Source organism: Mytilus edulis, chromosome 12 (genome assembly GCF_963676685.1).
Source record: "Mytilus edulis chromosome 12, xbMytEdul2.2, whole genome shotgun sequence".
Classification (NCBI taxonomy): Eukaryota; Metazoa; Mollusca; class Bivalvia; order Mytilida; family Mytilidae; genus Mytilus; species Mytilus edulis.
In genome coordinates, this window is record NC_092355.1 from 24,638,233 (window position 1) to 24,660,221 (window position 21,989).

Consider the following 21,989-nt stretch of genomic DNA (forward strand, 5'->3'; position numbering starts at 1 on the left):
TTACAATGACAGTTTCTACATATCCAGTAAGTGAATTTTGGAGTATGTTTAAGTCCGACACATTTTTTATGAAACCACTCCAAGCAGCCATTACACACCAGTGATGCCGCTTTATGAACGTCTGTACAATTCCATTCTGTGATATTCCTTTTAGAAGATAAGGCAACCTTTAATCGGTTTGCCACATGTTCTGGTGAGAAATACTTTTTTACTCTAGCAATGTTGATATTCTCATCCAATATTTTGGTTGGAAGCATGTGGTGTAGTTTCATGTCGTCTTTCAATATGATCGCATTACCGTTCATTACGGATTTTAGGTTTACCTCAGATTTTAGTATCCAACTTAGCAGTAGTAAACTTTGCTTTGGATGTATCAAATTTTTGTAGAGCTGCGTTTGTATCTATAGCTGTATGCAATTTGTGTCTTGATATTGTTTCAGTTTCGTTTCAAACGCATCCCAAGTTTTATTTTTTTCATCCAAAACAAAATTGGTAATAGGAATCTCTTCGTCCATTGTTCAAAGTAACCCTAACCCTAACCATAATGACAGTAATAAGAGTAGGTGTGCAGTTAAACGTAAACCTATTTAAACACCATTTGTTGAATAATAATATTTATCATTTATCATTATTACAAGTATTATTTAGTACATGTGAAAGAATTAAGAAACACAACTATAGAAGATTTAAATTTAATAAATCTAGCCAGGCGCGGATCCAGAGGGAGGGTTCCGGGGGTTGGAACCCCCCCTTTATTTTGGACGATCAATTCATTTGAATGGGGACATGTAATTGGAACCCCCCTTTTGTCCTGGGTTAGGAACCCCCCCCCTTTTTAAAATGGCTGGATCCGCCCCTTCTAGCGTACATTGCTGTTTTTCATGTAACAATAACGCTATGTAACCGTAGCCTCAATAGTTATTGTTACAATCGTAATTAGTCAGGTCCTTACCCAACCATGCATTCCGGCATTTAGTCTCCAATGTAACAATAATATTTTTATTATTGTTACATTTTCATGTAACCGTAGCCAGTGCCTACTTTTTAAGTCGGACCTTCGAAGTTTATAAACTGGAAACCGCTTATATATAATTTACACTACACTCAAACTATGAACAAAGTGCAGCCGAGAACCAGCTTACAAAATTTATTGAAATAAGTTAACAAAGGGTTGTGAGATCCGATCTGTAATCGCTGTGGATTTTTTTTACCGAATTTTGAAAGAATTATTGACAAAACGTGTAGAATAATGGGAAAAAATAACGAAGCAAACAGAGAAAAAGGGGGTAAACATAAAAAAAAAACCAAGCCGAATGGGGAACACATTAACAATTTAAAGTGTCTAACATATGTGTAACATCCTTAAAATTGAGCTACTTAGGATTTATGAGCTTAATTTAAATTAACTTAATCCATTTAGGGACGACATCAAAAGATCGATGTAGGATAAAAAACTTAAATCAAATAGTTTGGGGTGGGGGGTCAACATTGCTGCAAGTTTTGTTAATCTAAAATCGATTTTACATATATATATATCCCAATTGGTCAATCATTTTTCCCCAAATCAAGTTAAGTTAAGAGGGGGGTGTAGGGGTCAGTGAAAAAACTTTTTATCCTTCATTGAACTTTTGATGTCGTCCCTTAGACATTTAATTGAAATTTATCAACTTCAGTGTAACAAAAAGGTAAAAGGGTCTAATGCATTTCTTTTTTTTTAACTCAAATGTTGAAAAATACTCGTATTTTATTGTCAATTTAAAAGAATTTTCCCTGATTTGCCGCTTGTGTTCGATCTGTAATATTTGTTAGTAAAACTACATGTTTGTAAGATCTTATAATGAGACTAGTCTAAAATGTTACACGTTTATATGTGGTTGTTAACGTTGGGAACTGGCACGGGTCCGTAGTAGCAGTCTTATGTCAACCCTATAACGGATTACGTCCCTTACAGTTTCAAGAATGAAAACACAAGCACGTTTTTCTCATCACTAAAATTCATTCTGTTGTTAAATGGGATAAAATAAGTCTGATTATGAAAATTAAGGTTTTAAGCCGTAACCCTGATGACTATTTACGTGAAACAAAAAGAGATATTCAAAAAGGTTAGCACAAAAGTAATTTTAAGGTGCATCATTTTTGCAGACGACTAAACCTGTGCCAACATCATATTTATAGGCATCGGTCCCTTCGCCCTGATTACATGTTCGCCTTGGGTCTGTTCATCCAAAAATTTGTGTGCTCAAGTAGGCCATTCGCCCTGGATTAGTTCTCTCTACTTTTCGTTGAAAATATATTAAAATAAGGGTATTTTAAAGTTTAATAATCTTATTCAAATATTTATCTGGTATAAATGGAATCAAGTTAACTCATACCATTGAAAATTGGTACCAATAATAGTCAACTCATACCGAGGTTAACTCACACACCAATGGCAAGTCATTGCATGTACATTGCAAAACTTGTTCCACTGCAAACTTGTACCATTACAATACATGTATATGCATCTAGCTGTATACCATGTACAATAACATGATAAACGAAAGGATGTTTTATGATTTTATTTTCGTATGTATTGAAAAAAATATACACTATACAAATGTTTTATGAATTTTTGATTGAGCCATGCTGGATCAATGCAATCTTCTTCTTCTTCTCTGTATTAGCTTCCTTTAAATAGGAACACCTCTAACAGTCAGGGATATAACTCTATAGGGTTATTACAGGAAAATAACACACATTTGTTATTGTGGACTAAAAAATCAAAGAACTGTGATAACATATGTATGTTACATGTTTGAAAGGGACAATATACATCATAAGTTTAGTTAAAATGTATACAAGTTCTATTAATATTACTATTGTCTTTATGTATACTTAACTATTGAAAGATGTAGCAGTTCATAGTATTCCAATTTTCAATAGTACACCTATATGTTATTACAGAAAAAATATGCCTGTAATAACTAAAGGGTGTTATCACAGCTTCTCTATATCACTTCAAAACATTTGCTCGGACATAAATCATGCTTAATTACAATGTATTTAGATTTATTGTAAGAAATAATGACCAGAGCATGTAATGAGGTTCTGCGCAAGTTTCTCAGTAATTCCCAAGTGTCTTATATAATAAGTTACATTCCTTTAATAACTAAGCCTTGTTATCACAGCTAAGTTAATTCCTTAATAGCCTTGTCTCATTGATTAACCATGGTTAATCAAAAATGTATTAATTCAATTTAAAAATAAATTATCAAGGCTATGCATTTAGTTTCTGCGCAAAGTCTCAATTGTTCCCTAGAGTCCACTATAGATTAACTAATTTTACAAATAACAAACATATGTTATAACAGATTTAGAAAATTTAAGGAAAAGTATCTGTAATAACACACACAAGTTATTTTTCTGTAATAACCCTATAGAGTTATATCTCTGACTGTCTAATATATATATTATTAGAGTATTTGGGGTAAATTTTGAAAGATTTTTTTCTGGTTGTATGTAGATAACTATGTACAGCAATCACTCCGATTTTGAAGATGGTGCAGAACACTAAAATTATATAGAAGTTGAAGACATACATTGTATCATTAAACTAGTTTTGAGATTTTATGACTCACAGAAACTTTATACACCTTTATTAGATATCCTCAACTGCCAAATATTGATGGGTTATATATATTTGCTCCTAAATTAAGAAATGATTGGTCGAACAACAACCCTTTTATTTTAGATCTGCACTTGCAATTGCTTAAAGTTCGTTTGTAAACACACTGGTAAATCAAAATTTATAAATGATAAATTCTTGGAAAATTTAAATCCTTTAGACAATGTTTAATAAAAGTATTAACACGATCCTTCAATTTTCCTTGAAGTCTCCCTGTTTGGTCTTTACTTCTCCCAGAATTCTCCCTGTTGGGTTTTCACTTCTCCCAGAAGTCTCCCTGTTGGGTCTTCACTTCTCCCAGAATTCTCCCTGTTGGGTGTTCACTTCTCCCTATAATTTTGAAGTGTGGTGACCACTGTTGTGTTAGACTGTCTGACATGAATGCTAGTCAATAGGTAACCTGGTCGTTTCGTACCTGGTGGATTTGTAACTAAGACGTTTAGTACCTGGTTTACAGTATACGTAATTATATGCATGTATGGTTATAAAGTGTGTCTCTATTAGTTTTGTCTCTGGAAGTGTATACATAAATATGAATCTATCAAAATTGTCTAAAGATTGTAGCCAAAATAAATTTCTTAAGTTTGGTTCTTGTTATTTATATTTAAAAATGATCAAACTGTGCATCTAATAATAACAATATTGTTATAATTTTTTTTGTTGTTAATCATTTTTCTTTAGAACATTAACTTCACCATGTTCACTATGTTGTTCTTTGTTTGCATGTGTATACTGGCATTAAGCCTGATGTTTCATCTAAATAAAACTGGTATATACATGAAACAAAGTCTTAGTTGGCTGGAGCAGCAAAAGCAGCAGTTGGTCCGTAAACAAAAGCACATTCTAAAAAAAATTCTTTATCAATGTACTATATTACACCTAGTTTTGAGTATATTTATCCCAAAATGAGAATATGCATCCTTGTACATTGTATGTAGCGGGTCCTATCACTCTGATACCTTTTAGTTCACCTTCGGATATATACATTTGTACATCAATAAGTCTTTTCAGTATTTGTAATCAAAATATTTATTTAACGTTAATTCCATAACCTACAACTCATATTTTTATATATTGTTATAAGGTTATGAAACGTTTCAGTTACAAAATAAACTAGTAAGTTACGAAATTCAACTAGTTACGAAACGACCAGGTTACAAAATGATCTGCACCTTCTGACATATACATGTATATATATACATTAATAGTTAAAGTTGCATTTACCGGTAGTTATGTGGTTGAGTGTTTAAAATACCCCTCATAGAGATCTTGAAAGTTAACAGGTATATGTATATGTTTTAACTTTTTGAATCAACTAATAATACTAAATATTGAGAAATCAGTAGTTAAGTAAACATACTTTAATATCTTGTAGTACCTAGGAATTATGATCCTGCCCTCCATCCATTTGAAGCACCAAGAGAATATGTACGAGCTTTGAATGCTACAAAACTAGAGCGTGTGTTTGCCAAACCCTTCCTTGGAGCATTAGATGGACACAGAGATGGGGTTAGAAGTCTGTGTAAACATCCAACTGCACTCAGTCTGCTTCTCTCCGGAGCTTGTGATGGAGAGGTAAAGCAATAAATAAAGAATAGCTGTAGCTTAAGCATGTACAGAGGGGAGGAACCCAGTACTGTAAATTCAGAAATTATTATGATGTTTTTATTAATGCCAAAAATACAACAGGGTTATAATTGCAATTTTTGAAACTGGTATTTCACAAAAATTTAAATCGCATTTTAGTCTAGATAAATATATATTGTTTTCAGATATCAATCTTATCATGTTTATTACAATTCTATATAGCAAACATTATATTAATTCAAACAAAGCAAGCTAGCATACCAAACCTTTGACTTGTTAGCACATGTAGCATTAGGATAATATTTGTAACCTTTTATGATATAAAGATTTGTTGTACAAATTTGGTACTTGTTGTTATGCTCAACCATGTCAGTGCTCTATCTAGAAATCAAAAGGGGCAGGGTGCCAGTGGAGGGCAGGGCACTTTTTATAATAAGAAAAGGCACTTCTCATTTTTGTGTCTACGTTTCTGTGTGTATCACGAGTTAACGAATCTCTTTTTTTTACTGTATGTTTTTTTTTTTAAATAAAGATGCTTTTCAACTATAGTCTTTATTTCATTGTTTGTGTAGTTATGAATGATATAGTACATCTTCATCAACATATTATGTTTTTACAGTTTAACTTCACTCTACCCATTATCAAACAATAAGTGTGTTTTTTTTTTTTTTTTATCTATATAGGAATTATAGCTTTTAATACATCATATAACCTGAAACTGAGAGCATTACTAATTTAACAATGTTTAGAACATGGATTGCTAAAAGTATAATTATCAAGTAGAAATTGCAATATATATTTTTTTAATTTGTTCAAAGACAGTTAATATCTTTAAGGTAACATTATTATGTTATTATATATTCAATTGGTAATTTATTCCTTTTTTTGATACTAGATAATAATTTTAGAGCACAAATTTGTAATAAGCTAAAACAGGGGAAGTAACTCCAAAATCAATTTCCACCACATTTGGGTTAATTAAGACTGTGCTTGTCGCTAACAAGTTGAGATGGAAGGCATTTCTGTAAAGGCATAGTTTTATTTTGATGACTTAAATTCAATTCTAAAATCATGAAAGTCTTCATCTATATACGCTCTTCCATTGTGACTTGGAGATCGAAAATGCAGACCCAAGCTAAACACACTCACTGACACATTCATCAAAAGAATGACAAAAAGATACATTGTCCTAATTAAATTACCTAGTTATTAACACCTTTGAAGTCTTTATCATTGTAATTAATTGTAATGACATGATTAACCTGGGGGCAATCACACAGGTGTCATATATGTAATTAACTTGGAGATCAGAAATCGATGAAACAAAATTTTACCAAAACGGCACAAGATAATTTTGTAAAAAGACGTCAGGGCAGAAGGGCGCGGATGAAGGCACCCAGGGCGCGGCTGAGGGCACCCAGGGCATGGCGCCCTTCTATTTTGGGCTAGCGAGACCACTGCATGTAATATACACATTTTATGTCTATAGTACTTTTTCTACCAATACTTGTAATATTGTAGGTTAAAGTATGGAGTCTAGCCAAGAGGAGCTGTTTACAGACAATCCAGGCACATGAGGGAATGGTACAGGGTTTATGTATGCACCAATCTGGAAGATATTTTTTCAGTGTAAGTAATTTTTACATTGTTCCCAGTTTCATTTGACACATACTATTGAGAGCACAAAAAAATATTATTTATACTTTCAACATACTATCTACTACAATCAACAAGAGACAGATATCTATAAAATAAGTCAAACTTTGAATACTGCAGAATTTGAATTTAAAAGAGACAAAGAACATAAAGAATGATGGTTTTATTTTTAATACTGACTTCAACAGCAAAAATGTCTAGCCAGCCTGATATTTGAGCTGATGAACATCAGATGAATTTGGCATAAAAAAATGCCATTATTCTTTATATCATTATATCATTTATATTGGGCAGTTTGTTTAAAAAAAATGTTTTTTTGGTTGATATGAAATGAATTTGTTAGTAAAACAATTTTGACATTTACAATTTTAATTTTGTGATAGTCATGCTAGTTGTATGAATGAAGTCTTGTCCATTTCATTGATAAATTAATTTGAATGGACAAAGAAGATGTGGTATAAGTGCCAATGAGACAACTCTCCATCAAAGTCACAATCTGTAAAAGCAAACTATTATAGGTCAAAGTACAGTCTTCAAACGAAACCTTGGCTCACACCAAACAACAAGCTTATATATGGTGTGCGTTTTTGATGTCTGCTCTTTTACAGGTTGGAAATGACAAGACAATTAAACAATGGAGTTTATCAGAGTGTGGTCAAATAGAAGAGGAACCTCAAAGTACTATTTTAGGAAAGGTATAATTAGGAATTATTCCATCTTTTATCAGTGTTATCAAATGTACTGTTTATTGATTAGTGAATTGTGTTGAACAATAGATGTATTTACACTTGTGGGCAAATTTGTCTGCCATAACGCAAAATCACACAAGTTCCTGTAAACTTTGACATCACAATTTTAAAAAAATGGCATCAAAATTAAAAAGTGATTGTTGCTAGAAGTCATAAGGTTATTCGGAGCAGATCTGAGGTCATTTGAAGAGAAAATTCAGCTTAATATCAAAAGTGAAAATATGTTTATTTATGTTGTCTTTTATAATTAATTACCTATTTACTTAAATTTTTGCTTATCCTACATATATATAAAAAGTGCATGATAGACACACATGTCTTTTAGATGTAAATGTCTTTTGTCATGTTTATTACTTATCAAGAATGTACAATCCTGGACATAATATTATTCTAAGATGCTATTTCCAAAATATCTACATTAAAAATTGGTCTGCTTATCAAATTTTTCCAAAGGGAGACAATCCTGATCATCAAACAACAATCAAAATACAGATAGACAATACTACTTTGTGTTCTCCTTTACTATAAAAATAAACATCATAAGCAAGTGGTGTTGCTTCTAATCCTATCCCATGAAGGAGCAGCTCCATACAAGCAAGCTTTATTTAGTCATTTTAAAGCCATGTCATACAAGGTTTAAGATTAATATGTTTTTGTGCCAACCCTTAAAACATGTATAAATGAAAAAGTCAACTGTCAATCTTGATGATTATTATACAATGAAATATATTGATCTTACTCTTACATCTTTTCTACAAAATGAATAAGTACAAGATGTGTGCGTTTAGAAACAAGCGAGAAAGGCTCATAAGCTGATCTAATATCAGTGTTGATTATTTACAAAGATCATGTCTATTTATAGTTTATCTCTCAACAAGATTGATTATCTTACTTAAAAAGTGAGAAAAGCAATCGAGGTGAGATAACCTATGATAATCTATTTATCGCTAACCTATGATGACGTTGTTAATTTCATTGACAACAGGCATGTGCACCCTTAGTTTCTAGGGATAATTTTTCACATCACTCTTCTGTGTTAAGAAAGGAAATTATCAGTTAGTTAAGTAAGATCAAAGGAGAATTTCGTTAAATAGCAATAATGTTTGATTTTTTTTTGGATAATGCAATGTATTACAGATATGACAGACAAAAGTTAAATCAAAATACTTTTTTTCCAGACAATATTCACATCTATTGACCATCATTGGTCAGAGAACAAGTTTGCTACATGTGGACAACAGTTAGATATCTGGGATGAAGATAGAACTGAACCAGTCAGATCTTTTACCTGGGGAGTAGACAGTCTACATGCTGTCAAATTTAATCCCATTGAGGTAAAATAACAGCTAATATAAAAAAGAAGATGTGGTATGATTGCCAATGAGACAACTCTCCACAAAAGACCAAATGACACAGACATAAACAACTATAGGTCGCTGTACGGCCTTCAACAATGATCAAAGCTAGTCAGCTTTTCATTTAACTGTGGAGGAAAAGTTTTTGGCATGCTATTTTCAATGAAGGCTTTAGTTTCATCAATAAGTCATTGATTTGGCTAGCGCTGCTGATTTACGAAATGGAATTAAAAATAAAGATAATTTGATTTTTAGTTCACATTGAAAAATGAAAGCAATTTTTACCCTTCAGTTTAGTTTGGTTAATTGATTCTATTTGAATAATTAAAATATAAGCTCTTTTAGATTACAAATGGGCAAATTCTCACAACATGTCACAAATGTAGAGGCTCTATTTAGTAAATGTAAACATAATATATTTTTATCAATTTTAGACCAATACAATTGATAGTTGTGCTCTGCTTAGTTTTCAAAATGTATATATTTTTTTTTTCAATTTCAGACCAATATAGTAGGTAGTTGTGCTTCAGACAGAAGTATTATATTGTATGACATGAGAGGAGCAGCTCCTTTGAGAAAAGTAAGTACCAGTATTTATATTGATATTGGAAGAAGAATGTGTCCATAGTACATGGATGCCCCACTTGCACTATCATTTTCTGTGTTCAGCAGACCGTAAAATTAGGGTAAAAATCTAATTTAGCATTTGAATTACAAAGATCATATCATAGTATGAGTACCAATGAGACAACTCTCCATCCAAGTCACAATGTGTGAAAAGTTGAAAATTATAGGTCAAAGTACAGCCTTCAACACAGAGCCTTTGGTCACAACAAACAGCAAGCTAAAAAAGGTACCCAATATGACTAGTGTAAAACAATTCAAATAGGAAAACCAATGTCTAATCTATATAATAAAGGAGAAACGAGAAATACTTATGAACCTGAACAACAAATGACAACAACTGAACAGGCTCCTGACTTAGGACAGGTGCATACTGATGAAGTGGGGTACTTGTAATTAAGTTTTTTATTGGGGGTTGTGTGGACATTAAGATTTTTCTTTTTAACCATTTCATATATTTATGTAGGACTAGTTACTGATAAAATTTTTAGCTAAATTTAACATTCATCAAATGTAATCATTATTTGCTTCATTCATTGTATATCCTTGTACATTTAGGTGATTTTAAAACTGAGATCTAACACAATAGCCTGGAATCCTATGGAAGCTTTTATATTTACTGTTGCCAATGAAGATTATAAGTAAGTATATTATAAGGTATCTCATTTGATTTAAAAAAAATAAGGAGATGTGCCAATGATACAAGTATCCACCAGAATCCAAATGCCTCAACTGACAAAATGCTTTAGGTAGACAGAAGACAATAGAATTACTAAAAAAAGATATCTGTCTAAAAAGGCAGAATTTTAGCTTGTTGTATAATAAACTATTAGATCACCTCTGTTTTAGGCAACATTTCATGATGAATTGTAATTTGTATACACAAAAATGAATTTCTTGCATGTTTTACTTCTAAAAATCTTAATGAGTTGTTTCCCTTGGTACAATACATACATTATTCTGGACAAGCATTTGATGCACTCAACATCTTCTGTTCAATTTGACCTGAGATTTAAAGAATTTGTTAAATTTTGATAAAGACATGTAAAAAGTTTTCCCATTTTTTAAATTGTTTACTGTGGATACATAACTCCTTGTTGAAGATCAATTTTTGTGGATTTTGGGGATAGGTGAACCATTACAGTGCTCTAGCCAGGAATCAAAAGGGGCAGGGTGCCAGTGGAGGGCAGGGCACTTTTTATGATAAGAAAAGGCACTGCTCATTTTTTTGTCTACGTTTCTGTGTGTATCACGAGTTAACGAATCTCTTTTTTTTTTTTACTGTATATGTTGTTTTTTTTAAATAAAGATGCTTTTCAACTATAGTCTTTATTTCATTGTTTGTGTAGTTATGAATGATATAGTACATCTTCATCAACATATTATGTTTTTACAGTTTAACTTCACTCTACCCATTATCAAAGATCATGTGTTTTTTTTGTTTTTTTTATCTAAATAAGAATTATAGCTTTTTATACATCATATGATCTGAAATATATATGTGGTGGTGTTTAACGACCTTGACTGGCCTTTCAGCCCTCGCACGGTCGGTTATGATCTGAAACTGAGAGCATTACTAATTTAATAATGTTTAGAACATGGATTGCTAAAAGTATAATTATCAAGTAGAAATTGCAATATATATTTTTTAATATGTTCAAAGACAGTTAATATCTTTAAGGTAACATTATTATGTTATTATATATTCAATTGGTAATTTATTCCTTTTTTTTTTATACTAGATAATATTTTTAGAGCACAAATTTGTAATAAGCTAAATCAGGGGAAGTAACTCCAAAATCAATTTCCACCACGTTTGGGTTAATTAAAAACTGCTTATCGCTAACAAGTTGAGATGGAAGGCATTTCTGTAAAGGCATAGTTTTATTTTGATGACTTAAATTCAATTCTAAAGTCATGAAAGTCTTCATTTATATACACTCTTCCATTGTGACTTGGAGATCGAAAATGCCGACCCAAGCTAAACACACTCGACCCAAGCTAAACACACTCGCTGACACATTCATTAAAAGTATGACAAAAAGATACATTGTCCTAATTAAATTACCTAGTTATTAACACCTTTGAAGTCTTTATCATTGTAATTGATTGTAATGACATGATTAACCTGGGGGCAATCACACAGGTGTCATATATGTAATTAACTTGGAGATCAGAAATCGATGAAACAAAATTTTACCAAAACGGCACAAGATAATTTTGGAAAAAGACGTCAGGGCAGAAGGGCGCGGATGAAGGCACCCAGGGCGCGGCTGAGGGCACCCAGGGCGCGGCTCCCTTCTATTTTGGGCTAGCGAGACCACTGCATTAAATTAAATGTTCATCAAATTATGCAGACTCAGCAAAACCACAAAATCAAACGTCAACAACATGTAAATTTTATCCAAGAAAATTGATACTCTCATAAATAAATAAATCCACAGTAATACAAATCTATAGCATATTTTAATAATTTATTTATCTTTCAGTTTATATTCCTTTGATATGAGGAAGTTATCGATGCCAGTAACTGTTCACATGGACCATGTTTCTGCTGGTAAGTTATATATATAGAATATAGTATCAACCTATGAATAAAGACAAAAATAATCTCTCAACCCTGGCTCTGAACAAACAAAAATTATCTTTATCATTATCATTATCCAATTAAAAATAAATAGTGTGTTCTATGAGAAAAGAATTTTTGATTTTAAACAACCGCACACAAAAACCATATTCTTTATTTTGTTGATTAATGTTTTTTTTTATAATATGAAAATTATGTGATAACAAATCTCAAAAGTGACATTTAAAAAAATTATTCAGGAAAACATGGAAGAAATATTCAAAAATATCAAAATACAACTTTCCTATATATTCTCTCAAGTTGTCTCCCCTGTTTTTAATGGAAAATTTCATTTTCTGGACTTTTTAAGAATTAAACTAATTTTAGAAGCACATAACTTTAGAGGGATGAACATATTATTCATGCGCGTAGCTACGTTTACGTCAAAACGCCCGGGCGTACACTTGAATTTTGAAAATAAAACAAATAATCGACATAAAATAAGAAAAATTGGTCAAAAGCACATCAGCCTTGTGCTTCTTTTTTCAATGGATTGTAATTTTGAATAAAAAGAGTCGAAATCTACTCAAATAGATCATTTAATATACTAGTATTTGTTCGAATCTTTTGTAAAAGTCTGAATCTACTATGAATTCTACGTACTTTTCTTATATTTAAAGCAATTCACTGTCTGCTCAGATACGATATGCTGTTTGTATTTATGTCGAGCCTGTGATTTATGTCCCAAAAGCGAGACAAAGCGGCGTCAATATTTAGGTTCCGAATGTGGATAAAGTCTTTTGAATGACTCTCCGTGAAATTTTACGAAAGTTGGACAGAAACTGTCATAATGATCAAAAGAGTATTCAGAGCAATATAATAATGCAATTATATCTTTAATTTTCCCGCATTTAAAGGACAAAATGTATTTCTTTCGGCAATTAATAAATGGTCGCAGTTTGGGCTTACATTTTATTATTTCTCAATTACATTAACTACTTGTCGAACCTTCATCGAATATTATGAAAATGCTGAAGAAGCTTTTTCTATGACTTATGTCTAAAGGTTGCATTTCTGTAAATATTGACAATGCAATTTCCCATAGGAACTCCCTTTACGGCTAAAACTGTACCACTTTTACTATGAAGTTTTGAAAAAAATCTTATCCTACAATTGAAAGTTTAAACTAACACTAATTTTCTTAACTACCCCTACCTCGAATGAAAGGTTACCACAGATTTCAATGTAAACAATATGCACATGTACATTTACTGGTAACATTCCCAAGTTATGTCTCTGTGAGATGGAACACAGAGAGCATAACTGGGAACCAGTATGTAAACAAAATTAATTTTCTATGAATATTCAAGATCTCCCCAAAAGAGGCGTGTTTTGATAAACAGCTGTATTTACAAAGTGCAACCTATAATAGCTTAAATTTTGAAAGCATTTGTTTTCGTTCATTTTTCTGTTCTTTTCTGATAGACAGATAGCCGGACTTTTCTTTACGCAATTAATTGTTTTACATGCTCAATTTATAAATCTTCATAGATTGTCGTGAAATATTCCAGATCAAGAAAAAAATATCAAAAAGATTTTTTTTTTTAAATCCCTTTAAAGTAATGACAAATTGATTCACTTTTTGTGGGAAGACATCGTAGGTGTTCCAGAATTTTTTTATATTGCACCTCTTAGAAATATATTTTTTTTCGTGTTCATTAAAAAGTGCTTTTGTCGATTGTATGCTCAGTCACGGCACCCTTTAAACTTATTTAAAAGTAATATTGGTTTGGAAGTTTTCTCTAAAACCAATGACCATTAGGCTAGCTTCCAGTTTAACACGATGAATAAGTTAACATATTACAAAACTTAACCAAAACAAATAAACCATTTAGATTCAAAAGTATGTTGCTATCAATGATTTTTTACTGACAGGAATCATTATGGTATCTCATTCTCGATAGCTTTCCCTTTCGAACCCACTACCAGCAGGTGGTTTAACATTGAGCGGTTGGAACCCCTCATATCCCTCGCCAAGGTTCGGGCGTACACGTAAAAATGGCCCAGCTACGCCACTGTTATTCCACATTTGCAGCAAACTTTTATTATGATTCAGCTTCTTTTTACAAGTAGTAAATTTTAAGAAACGGCTATTAACAGGTTATAGATTTGTAACTAATTTCGCTATCAAAATCTATTACAATACTTGACAAAAAAAACTCTTGTCAGTGACCTGCATACTTTTCTTTAAAATATTATTTCAACAATAAAGGATAGGCTATGAATTAAATTGAATATCTAATTAATTTATTATAAAGTGGCATATTAATGAAGGAAAGTTGAAGTTGTGTAAACCAACTTATTTTCACAGATACTTTATTTCGCATTTAACCCTTTCTGCATTTCTAGTCCACTTCGCAGCATTTTAATTTCTCAATTTTTCCAATTAACTTGATGTAGTAAAATAAGGAAAGATCCAAGTTAAACATATTCCAGACAATTAAATTCACGTTATTTTTCTACTCGATAAAGTCGTGAAAATTAGTTGGATTGCAGTATTTTGATTTAATTTTTTCAGTGATGGATGTTGATTATTCACCAACAGGGAGAGAATTTGCTTCAGCTGGTTATGATAAAGTTGTCAGAATATTTCAAGCCGACAGAACCCACAGCAGGTATATTGTTAAAATGGAAATGAATGAATATTTTTCTTGTATTTAAGAACAGAAGGAGATGTTAAAAATCATTCTCAGTCCAGTTTATACTTGAAATTTAAAATGATCACACACAAATATCTAAATAAACATTGAAAATGGTGTTATTGAGGTTCATTTACTAAATAGCCATTTACTGATTTTGTTTCCAATTTGAAAAAAAAAATTGTTAAGGGAAATAACTCTAGGGAAGGACTAACTTTATACATATTTTTATGGATTTTTTGGTTATAGGGGAAACCTTAATGTAACTGGTGAACAAAAACCAATTTTTCTAAAAAATTATAAGCAGGACTAGTAAATTCACTCAATCTAATATGCAAGAAAATGCATATTTTCCTAATTTCACCAAAATTAGTACGCACAAAAAATAAATGAACTGCCTTTGTCATGCCATACTGACTCCATTATGCAAGGTAGTTACTTATTCAGTTCAAGAGAAAATTGTATAGATAACATTATGACTACTCTTTTTGATATTACTCAAAAATGACAACAACACTTCAAATGGTCTGCAATTTTATTTGCTATGGTCTACATGGCTTCATTAGGACAATTTTTATACAGAAATTAATCCCTGAAGTACTCAAAGTGGTGCATTGAATTTGATGTCGTCATGGTGAGAGAAACAATGAAAAGTGAAAGTAGCAATACAGAGTTATAAATAGATAAGATAAATATAGAAAATTAAGAAAATTAAAGTTTTGATATTGTTTATAACCACTAATCTTTTTATTTTTTGCAGAGAAATATATCATACGAAGCGTATGCAGCGTGTTGAAACTGTACGATGGTCTTTAGATAACAAATATATTCTTTCTGGTTCTGACGAAATGAATATAAGAATCTGGAAAGCACAAGCTTCAGAGAAACTAGGAGTGGTAAGATTAACATTGGTCAACAAAACATGAAATAAGAATGTGATAAAAAAAAAAAAAAATAGAGGCGGAAGATAATTAATTATTAAAAATAAGAAAAATCTTTTTAAATTATGAGATCAGCCAAAGATATGATGAAATCAGTGGATTATATTTGGAATGATGCACAAAATGATTTATAACAATTATATTATTATACATTTAGAGATATAATTACCAAAGAAAAACTTTCATTCAACATGATGTTTTAATAATACTTCAGGCAATGTCAAATAAATTTTCTGGTTCTTAAGTACGTAATTCCAAAAATGTTAAGTGGCAGGAAGATTGGTATCTTTTCTTTGTATTTATTTTGTTGACAAGGGTTAATTTTGTTAACATTTTACATTTCTCAGTATTGAAAATAAGAAAATACCAATAAATGAACTTTAAAAACAACACTGTGGTCTAAAGTTTGGTAACCTTTCTATGTTTAGTTTTGATGAACACTTGTGTGTAGCTAGTTTAGTATTTTTGATAATGTGTGTTGAAGTATCTTATTAGGCCAAAAATAAAAATTGTGTGTTTCCTATTTCCCTTCCTACCCTATATTTTAAGCTTAGAAATAGTCTATCGTAAAGTTTTTGGTCATTTTTCAATAAGCACAGTTAAAGTCAGAATTTTACTCTCATAGACTAATAATAAAAAAAATGTGAAATAAAAATAATCCCTACCTTTGTACCCTATTTTTTTTCAAAGATGGAATAGGAAACACACATAATATTTTATTTTGCCTTACTATTTGATACAAGAAGATGGGGTATGAGAGCCAATGAGATAATATCCATCCAAGTTACAATTTGTAAACAGTAAACCTTAATTGATAAACATGTATTGCTAGGTTATTGTAATAAAAATGTTTATGATTCCCTTTTCTCCATAATCTGATATGATTTTATTTTTATTCTGTACCCTTATTCAGCTTAAACCAAGAGAGAAAACAGCATTTAATTACAACTCAAAACTGAAAGAGAAATTTGCATTCCATCCAGAAGTGAAAAGAATCTCTCGCCATCGCCATGTTCCAAAGATGATTTATAACCAACAGAAGGAGATGAAAATTATCAGACAGTCACAGAAAAGAAAGTATGTTGTTTATTTGGTTTATCTGACCAAAGTGTTTTATGAGCACAAACAGAAGTTTAATCATTTCTATACACGACCTATGTTAGTAGAGGGTCATTATGTTTTCTGGTCTGTGCGTCCTTCCGTCCGTCTGTTCGTCCCACTTCAGGTTAAAGTTTTTGGTTGAGGTAATTTTTGATGAAGCTGAAGTCCAATCAACTTGAAACTTATTACACATGTTCCTTATGATATGATCTTTCTAATTTTAAAGCCAAATTAGACTTTTGACCCCAATTCCACGGTCCACTGAACATAGAAAATGAAAGTGCAAGTTTCAGGTTAAAGTTTTTGGTCAAGGTAGTTTTTGATGAAGCTGAAGTCCAATCAACTTGAAACTTATTACACATGTTCCTTATGATATGATCTTTCTAATTTTAAAGCCAAATTAGACTTTTGACCCCAATTCCAGGGTCCACTGAACATAGAAAATGAAAATGCAAGTTTCAGGTTAAAGTTTTTGGTCAAAGTAGTTTTTGATAAACTTAAAGTCCAATCAACTTGAAACTTAGTACACATGTTCCCTATTGTTAATCTTTCTAATTTTAATGCCAAATTAGATTTTTTACCCAATTTCACAGTCAATTGAACATGGAAAATGATAATGGGAGTGGGGCATCCGTGTACTTTGGACACATTCTTGTTCCAAGAAACTTTGTATGAATATCTTTTAGTGAACCATAAATTATGGACATGGAATTTGATGTGACTGTCATACAAATGAGAGGTTTAGCTAGCTATAAAACCAGGTTCAATCTACCATTTTCTACATAAGAAAATGCCTGGACCAAGTCAGGAATATGGCAGTTTTTATCCATTCGTTTGATGTGTTTGCGATTTTGATTTTGCCATTTAATTAGGGACATACAGTTTTGAATTTCCCTTTGAGTTCAGTATTATTGTGATTTTACTTTTTTCTCCATTGTGGTTACTCTGGGTAGCATATAATTTCTTCTCTTCCACCATTCCTCAGTGAATGAAATAACAAAATATGTCTTAGTTGTAGTGTATTTACTGTATTATAGCTCAAAGATAATCTGTGAAAATTAAACTACACATAAATATTGATAAAAACCATTGAACATCTATCATGTTTATGTTCTAATGACTGATGTGCAATTATTTTCACAAAATATGCTACTGTGGATTCATTCATTTTCGTTGGAATTACTTTTTGTGGATATTTGATTTGTAGGTTTTGTTAAATTCTGCATACAAAGCCTATAGAAAGTTTTAATCTGTTGAACATTTGAATTTGTGGTTCACCTGTATCCACCAAAATTTGTATCTTACAAATAATAATGACTCCACAGTATCAGAGAAAAAACTTGTTACTTTTGAGTATAACTAATGATCAGTTTAAATAGTAAGTCACTAAGAGTCTCTGAAATGATGTAGATGTTTGATTTTCTTTTCATGCTATAAAATTCGACATGTTTTTGTGTGTAAAATATGCTGTGTCAAACAGTTTCTCATGGCTTTAAAACATCTGTCACCCAATAGATAGGTTTTCATAGACACAAAATTCAGAAAGAGTTACTTCCCCTTTGTCACCAAGATGGAGGTCCATGTTCACAAACTTGTTATCAAATCTCTTGAATTAAATTTGTAATACAAACTGCTAGACTTCTGAACAATTTTGATTTCTTCACTACCATCTTATCAATAAAGGATCTTTTATCAGTTTTGTTTTACTTTCTTGATTCAAATAAGAAAATCAACCATTTATCCCACCAAAATAATGACTACGGAAAATAACACCAACAACTTAAATTGTGCCATATTGAACAGGGATCTCCATGGCCTGTTTAACGATGGCGCCCTGCCATAGTTCAAATGTCTTGCGCCATCGTCAAATGACCTGCGCCATCGTTAAATTGTCTTCCGCCATCGTTCAAAACTGTTATCGTTTTTATAGCCTGACACCATTTTTTTTAGCAATAATAATCAAATGCATGTAATTGCATAACCCTCAGGCTTTTTTTTAACCGGATTTTTGTGACAAAAATGTCGGTTATTGATTTGGGGATGTACGGCGGGCAGCCGGGCGGTCGGGCGGCCGGGCGGGCGGGCGGGCGGGCGGCAATCAAATGTTGTCCGTGCATTAACTCATGAACCGTTCAACCAAAGCTTTTAAAATTTTAATATGTTATTCCTGACAACTATACGAAGGTCAAGTTCAATAATGGCGATTTTGACTTTTACCGTTCAGGAGTTATGGTTCTTGAAAGATTGAAAAATGGAGTTGTCCGTGCATTTACGCATGAACTGTTCTACCAAAGCTTCCCAAATTTTAATATGTTGTTACTAATGAAAGAATGGAGGTCAAGTTCAATAATGACGAATTTGACTTTTACCGTTCAGGAGATATGGTTCTTGAAAGATTGAAAAATGGAGTTTCCAGTCGTGTCCGTGCATTTATGCATGAACTGTTCTACCAAAGCTTCTGAAATTTTAATATGCTGTTACTGATGACAAAATGGAGGTCAAGTTCAATAATGACGATTTTGACTTTTACCGTTCAGGAGTTGTGGTTCTTGAAAGATTGAAAAATGGTTTTTCCCGTCGTGTCCGTGCATTTTCTCATGAACCATTCAACCAAAGCTTTTGAAATTTTAATATGTTGTTACTGATGACAAAATAGAGGTCAAGTTCAATAATGACGATTTTGACTTTTACCGTTCAGGAGTTATGGTTCTTGAAAGATCGTAAAATGGCGTTTCCATTCAGGTTGTTGCATTTACTCATGAACCATTCAATCTAAGCTTTTCAAATTTTAATATGTTGATACTGATGACAAAATGGAGGTCAAATTTGATATTGACGATTTTCACTTTCACCATTCATCAGTAATGGTTCTTGTGATATTGCCAGGACACAAATAAATGTTAATAAATCCGGTTTGCTGTCGTTGTGACAGCCTCTTGTTATTATAATCCAATACAGTTCTAACGCCTGAGGGATATCCGGATTAAGATTGCTAATCACTTGTACCTGAGCTTGTACAGGTAGATCAACAAACAAGAGTTTAAAAGTTAAAAAGTAAAAACTTTTATTTCCTGTAAAGAAATGTCGTATCGTAATTCCGAATTCATTTCGTAGTTTACAATCAAATTGATACATCCCCATTTCCGGTTTCTATTCAGACTTGAAAGATGCATGTTGCATAGCATCAATTTGCTAGATAAAGTCATTAAAAACCTTTTCATTTGTCAACATTTACTTTACAAATCTCTTTAACCTTTTACGAATCGTTTTGTTGTTGCTGCAAATCAGCCATAGCGGTAATGGGTTCATGACTTCTGAATTTGACAAGTGTCCGTGAAAAATAAGCTCTACATGATTTTTAACCCCCATAACAATTACCAAAAATAGCAAGAAAACTACATGGGGACCTTCATGACAGCTTTTGGTCATTCTCGACTAAAGGGGGGGGGGGGGGGCATGAAGGCTTGGCCTTTGAAGTTATTGAAAATATTTATACTTCTATTTACAATGAAAATTCAAATAAATATAATTTAAATAAGTAATGAATTAGCATGTTCACCAATCCTTATGTGGAGGGATGTTATACTTTCGATCACACTTCACTGTACGGCGTACACACGGTTTGTGATGGTTAAAGTTCCTCCATCGTTCAATTTTCATCCATGGAGATCCCTGATTGAATAAGACATTCTTATTTCTGATTGATTAATTGCAGTTTGTTTAGCATCCGAAAATACTAATGAAAAACCTGATTATCCCTTACTACTGCATATAATTAGTGATCATAATTACTCCTGATTTTCAACAGACGAAACGTTGATATACCAATAAAATTTGCTTAGATTTCAAGCTCTTTAAAAGAAATGTTGAACTTTGACGACTACACTAATCAATCTCGTCTCTGTTATTCATTAAATGATGGTCACATGTTGCTACTATAACTTATATACAAATTTTTAACATTTTTAGGGAGGCCAATCGCCGTAAGCATAGCAAGCCTGGCGCTGTACCATTTGTACCTGAGAGGAAGAAATCTATTATTAAAGAAGTAGAGTGAAGCTGTCAGATTTTACCAGTGGGAAAAAGTGCAATCCATCATTTTAATCACTGTAAAAATGTGGTACATTTTAACTTTGCGAACTTAAGAGACACAAATAGACTATGTGTATTGATATGGTATCTGCATCAAGAATTAAATATGAAGATATTTACAATTTATTAACCATCAGATGTCACATGTTTAGCAGATTTAAATCTACCATAAATTTTATTGAAAAAAGATATCTTCGACTACAATTATATATGACTATTGATTCTGCTGGACTGCTTGAAACTTATATGTATTTTAGTGGGCACTATTTACATGATTTATGGTGGATCAAGGAAAAATTGTATTTTTTGTGAATATTTGATATCATCATTTTGCCAAAGTCTGCATACAAGCCTATAGAAAATTTATACTTCATTGAGCATCTAAATCTAGGGTTCAAATTTACCCTCAAAATCCTTTACAATTGGTATTCCCTGATTAATCATGACTTCACAGAATTTCATATATTATTACGATTATTAATTTGCATTCATCATGTAACAAATTGAACTGTTGCTTATTGTATTAATAGCAATAAATGAGTGAAATAGATTAAATCTGAATTGCATATGATTTATACAGTAAACCATCTCAACATGCTCAAAGATGAATTCACCTTGTTTCTACAGAAATTAGTAAAAATATCAACAAGTTTCATGTGTTTGACTTTCCTTTTCTTGACGGTGAGCTATTGAATTAGACTTATTACTGGATTTGTACTAACATGAGCAACACGATAGCTTTAACATGAGGAGCAGGATCTGCTTACCCTTCCAGAGCACCTGAGATCACCCCAAGGTTTTGGTGGGGTTCATATTGCTCAGTCTTTAGTTTTCTATATTGTGTTTGTGTACTATTGTTTGTCTGTTGAGGATTTTCTCTTTAAGCCAGTGTTGTTAGTTTATTTTTGACTTATCAGTTTGAATGACCCTTTTTTGCCTCTCTTTAGTTTTTGGA

The 21,989-nt window shown here is 31.9% G+C and overlaps 1 protein-coding gene across 1 annotated transcript; it reads left to right on the forward strand.

The window, feature by feature from the left end:
* Positions 1-1,868: 1,868 nt before the first annotated feature.
* On the forward strand, positions 1,869-21,589 carry LOC139498099 (DDB1- and CUL4-associated factor 13-like). Its single transcript, XM_071286439.1, has 12 exons — positions 1,869-2,102; positions 5,040-5,239; positions 6,773-6,880; positions 7,516-7,602; positions 8,835-8,990; positions 9,514-9,591; positions 10,194-10,276; positions 12,125-12,192; positions 14,780-14,876; positions 15,661-15,796; positions 16,755-16,918; positions 20,912-21,589. Exons 1-12 carry the CDS (start codon positions 2,033-2,035, stop codon positions 20,997-20,999), a joined length of 1,335 nt encoding a protein of 444 aa, XP_071142540.1. The 5' UTR covers positions 1,869-2,032; the 3' UTR covers positions 21,000-21,589.
* Positions 21,590-21,989: the final 400 nt, after the last annotated feature.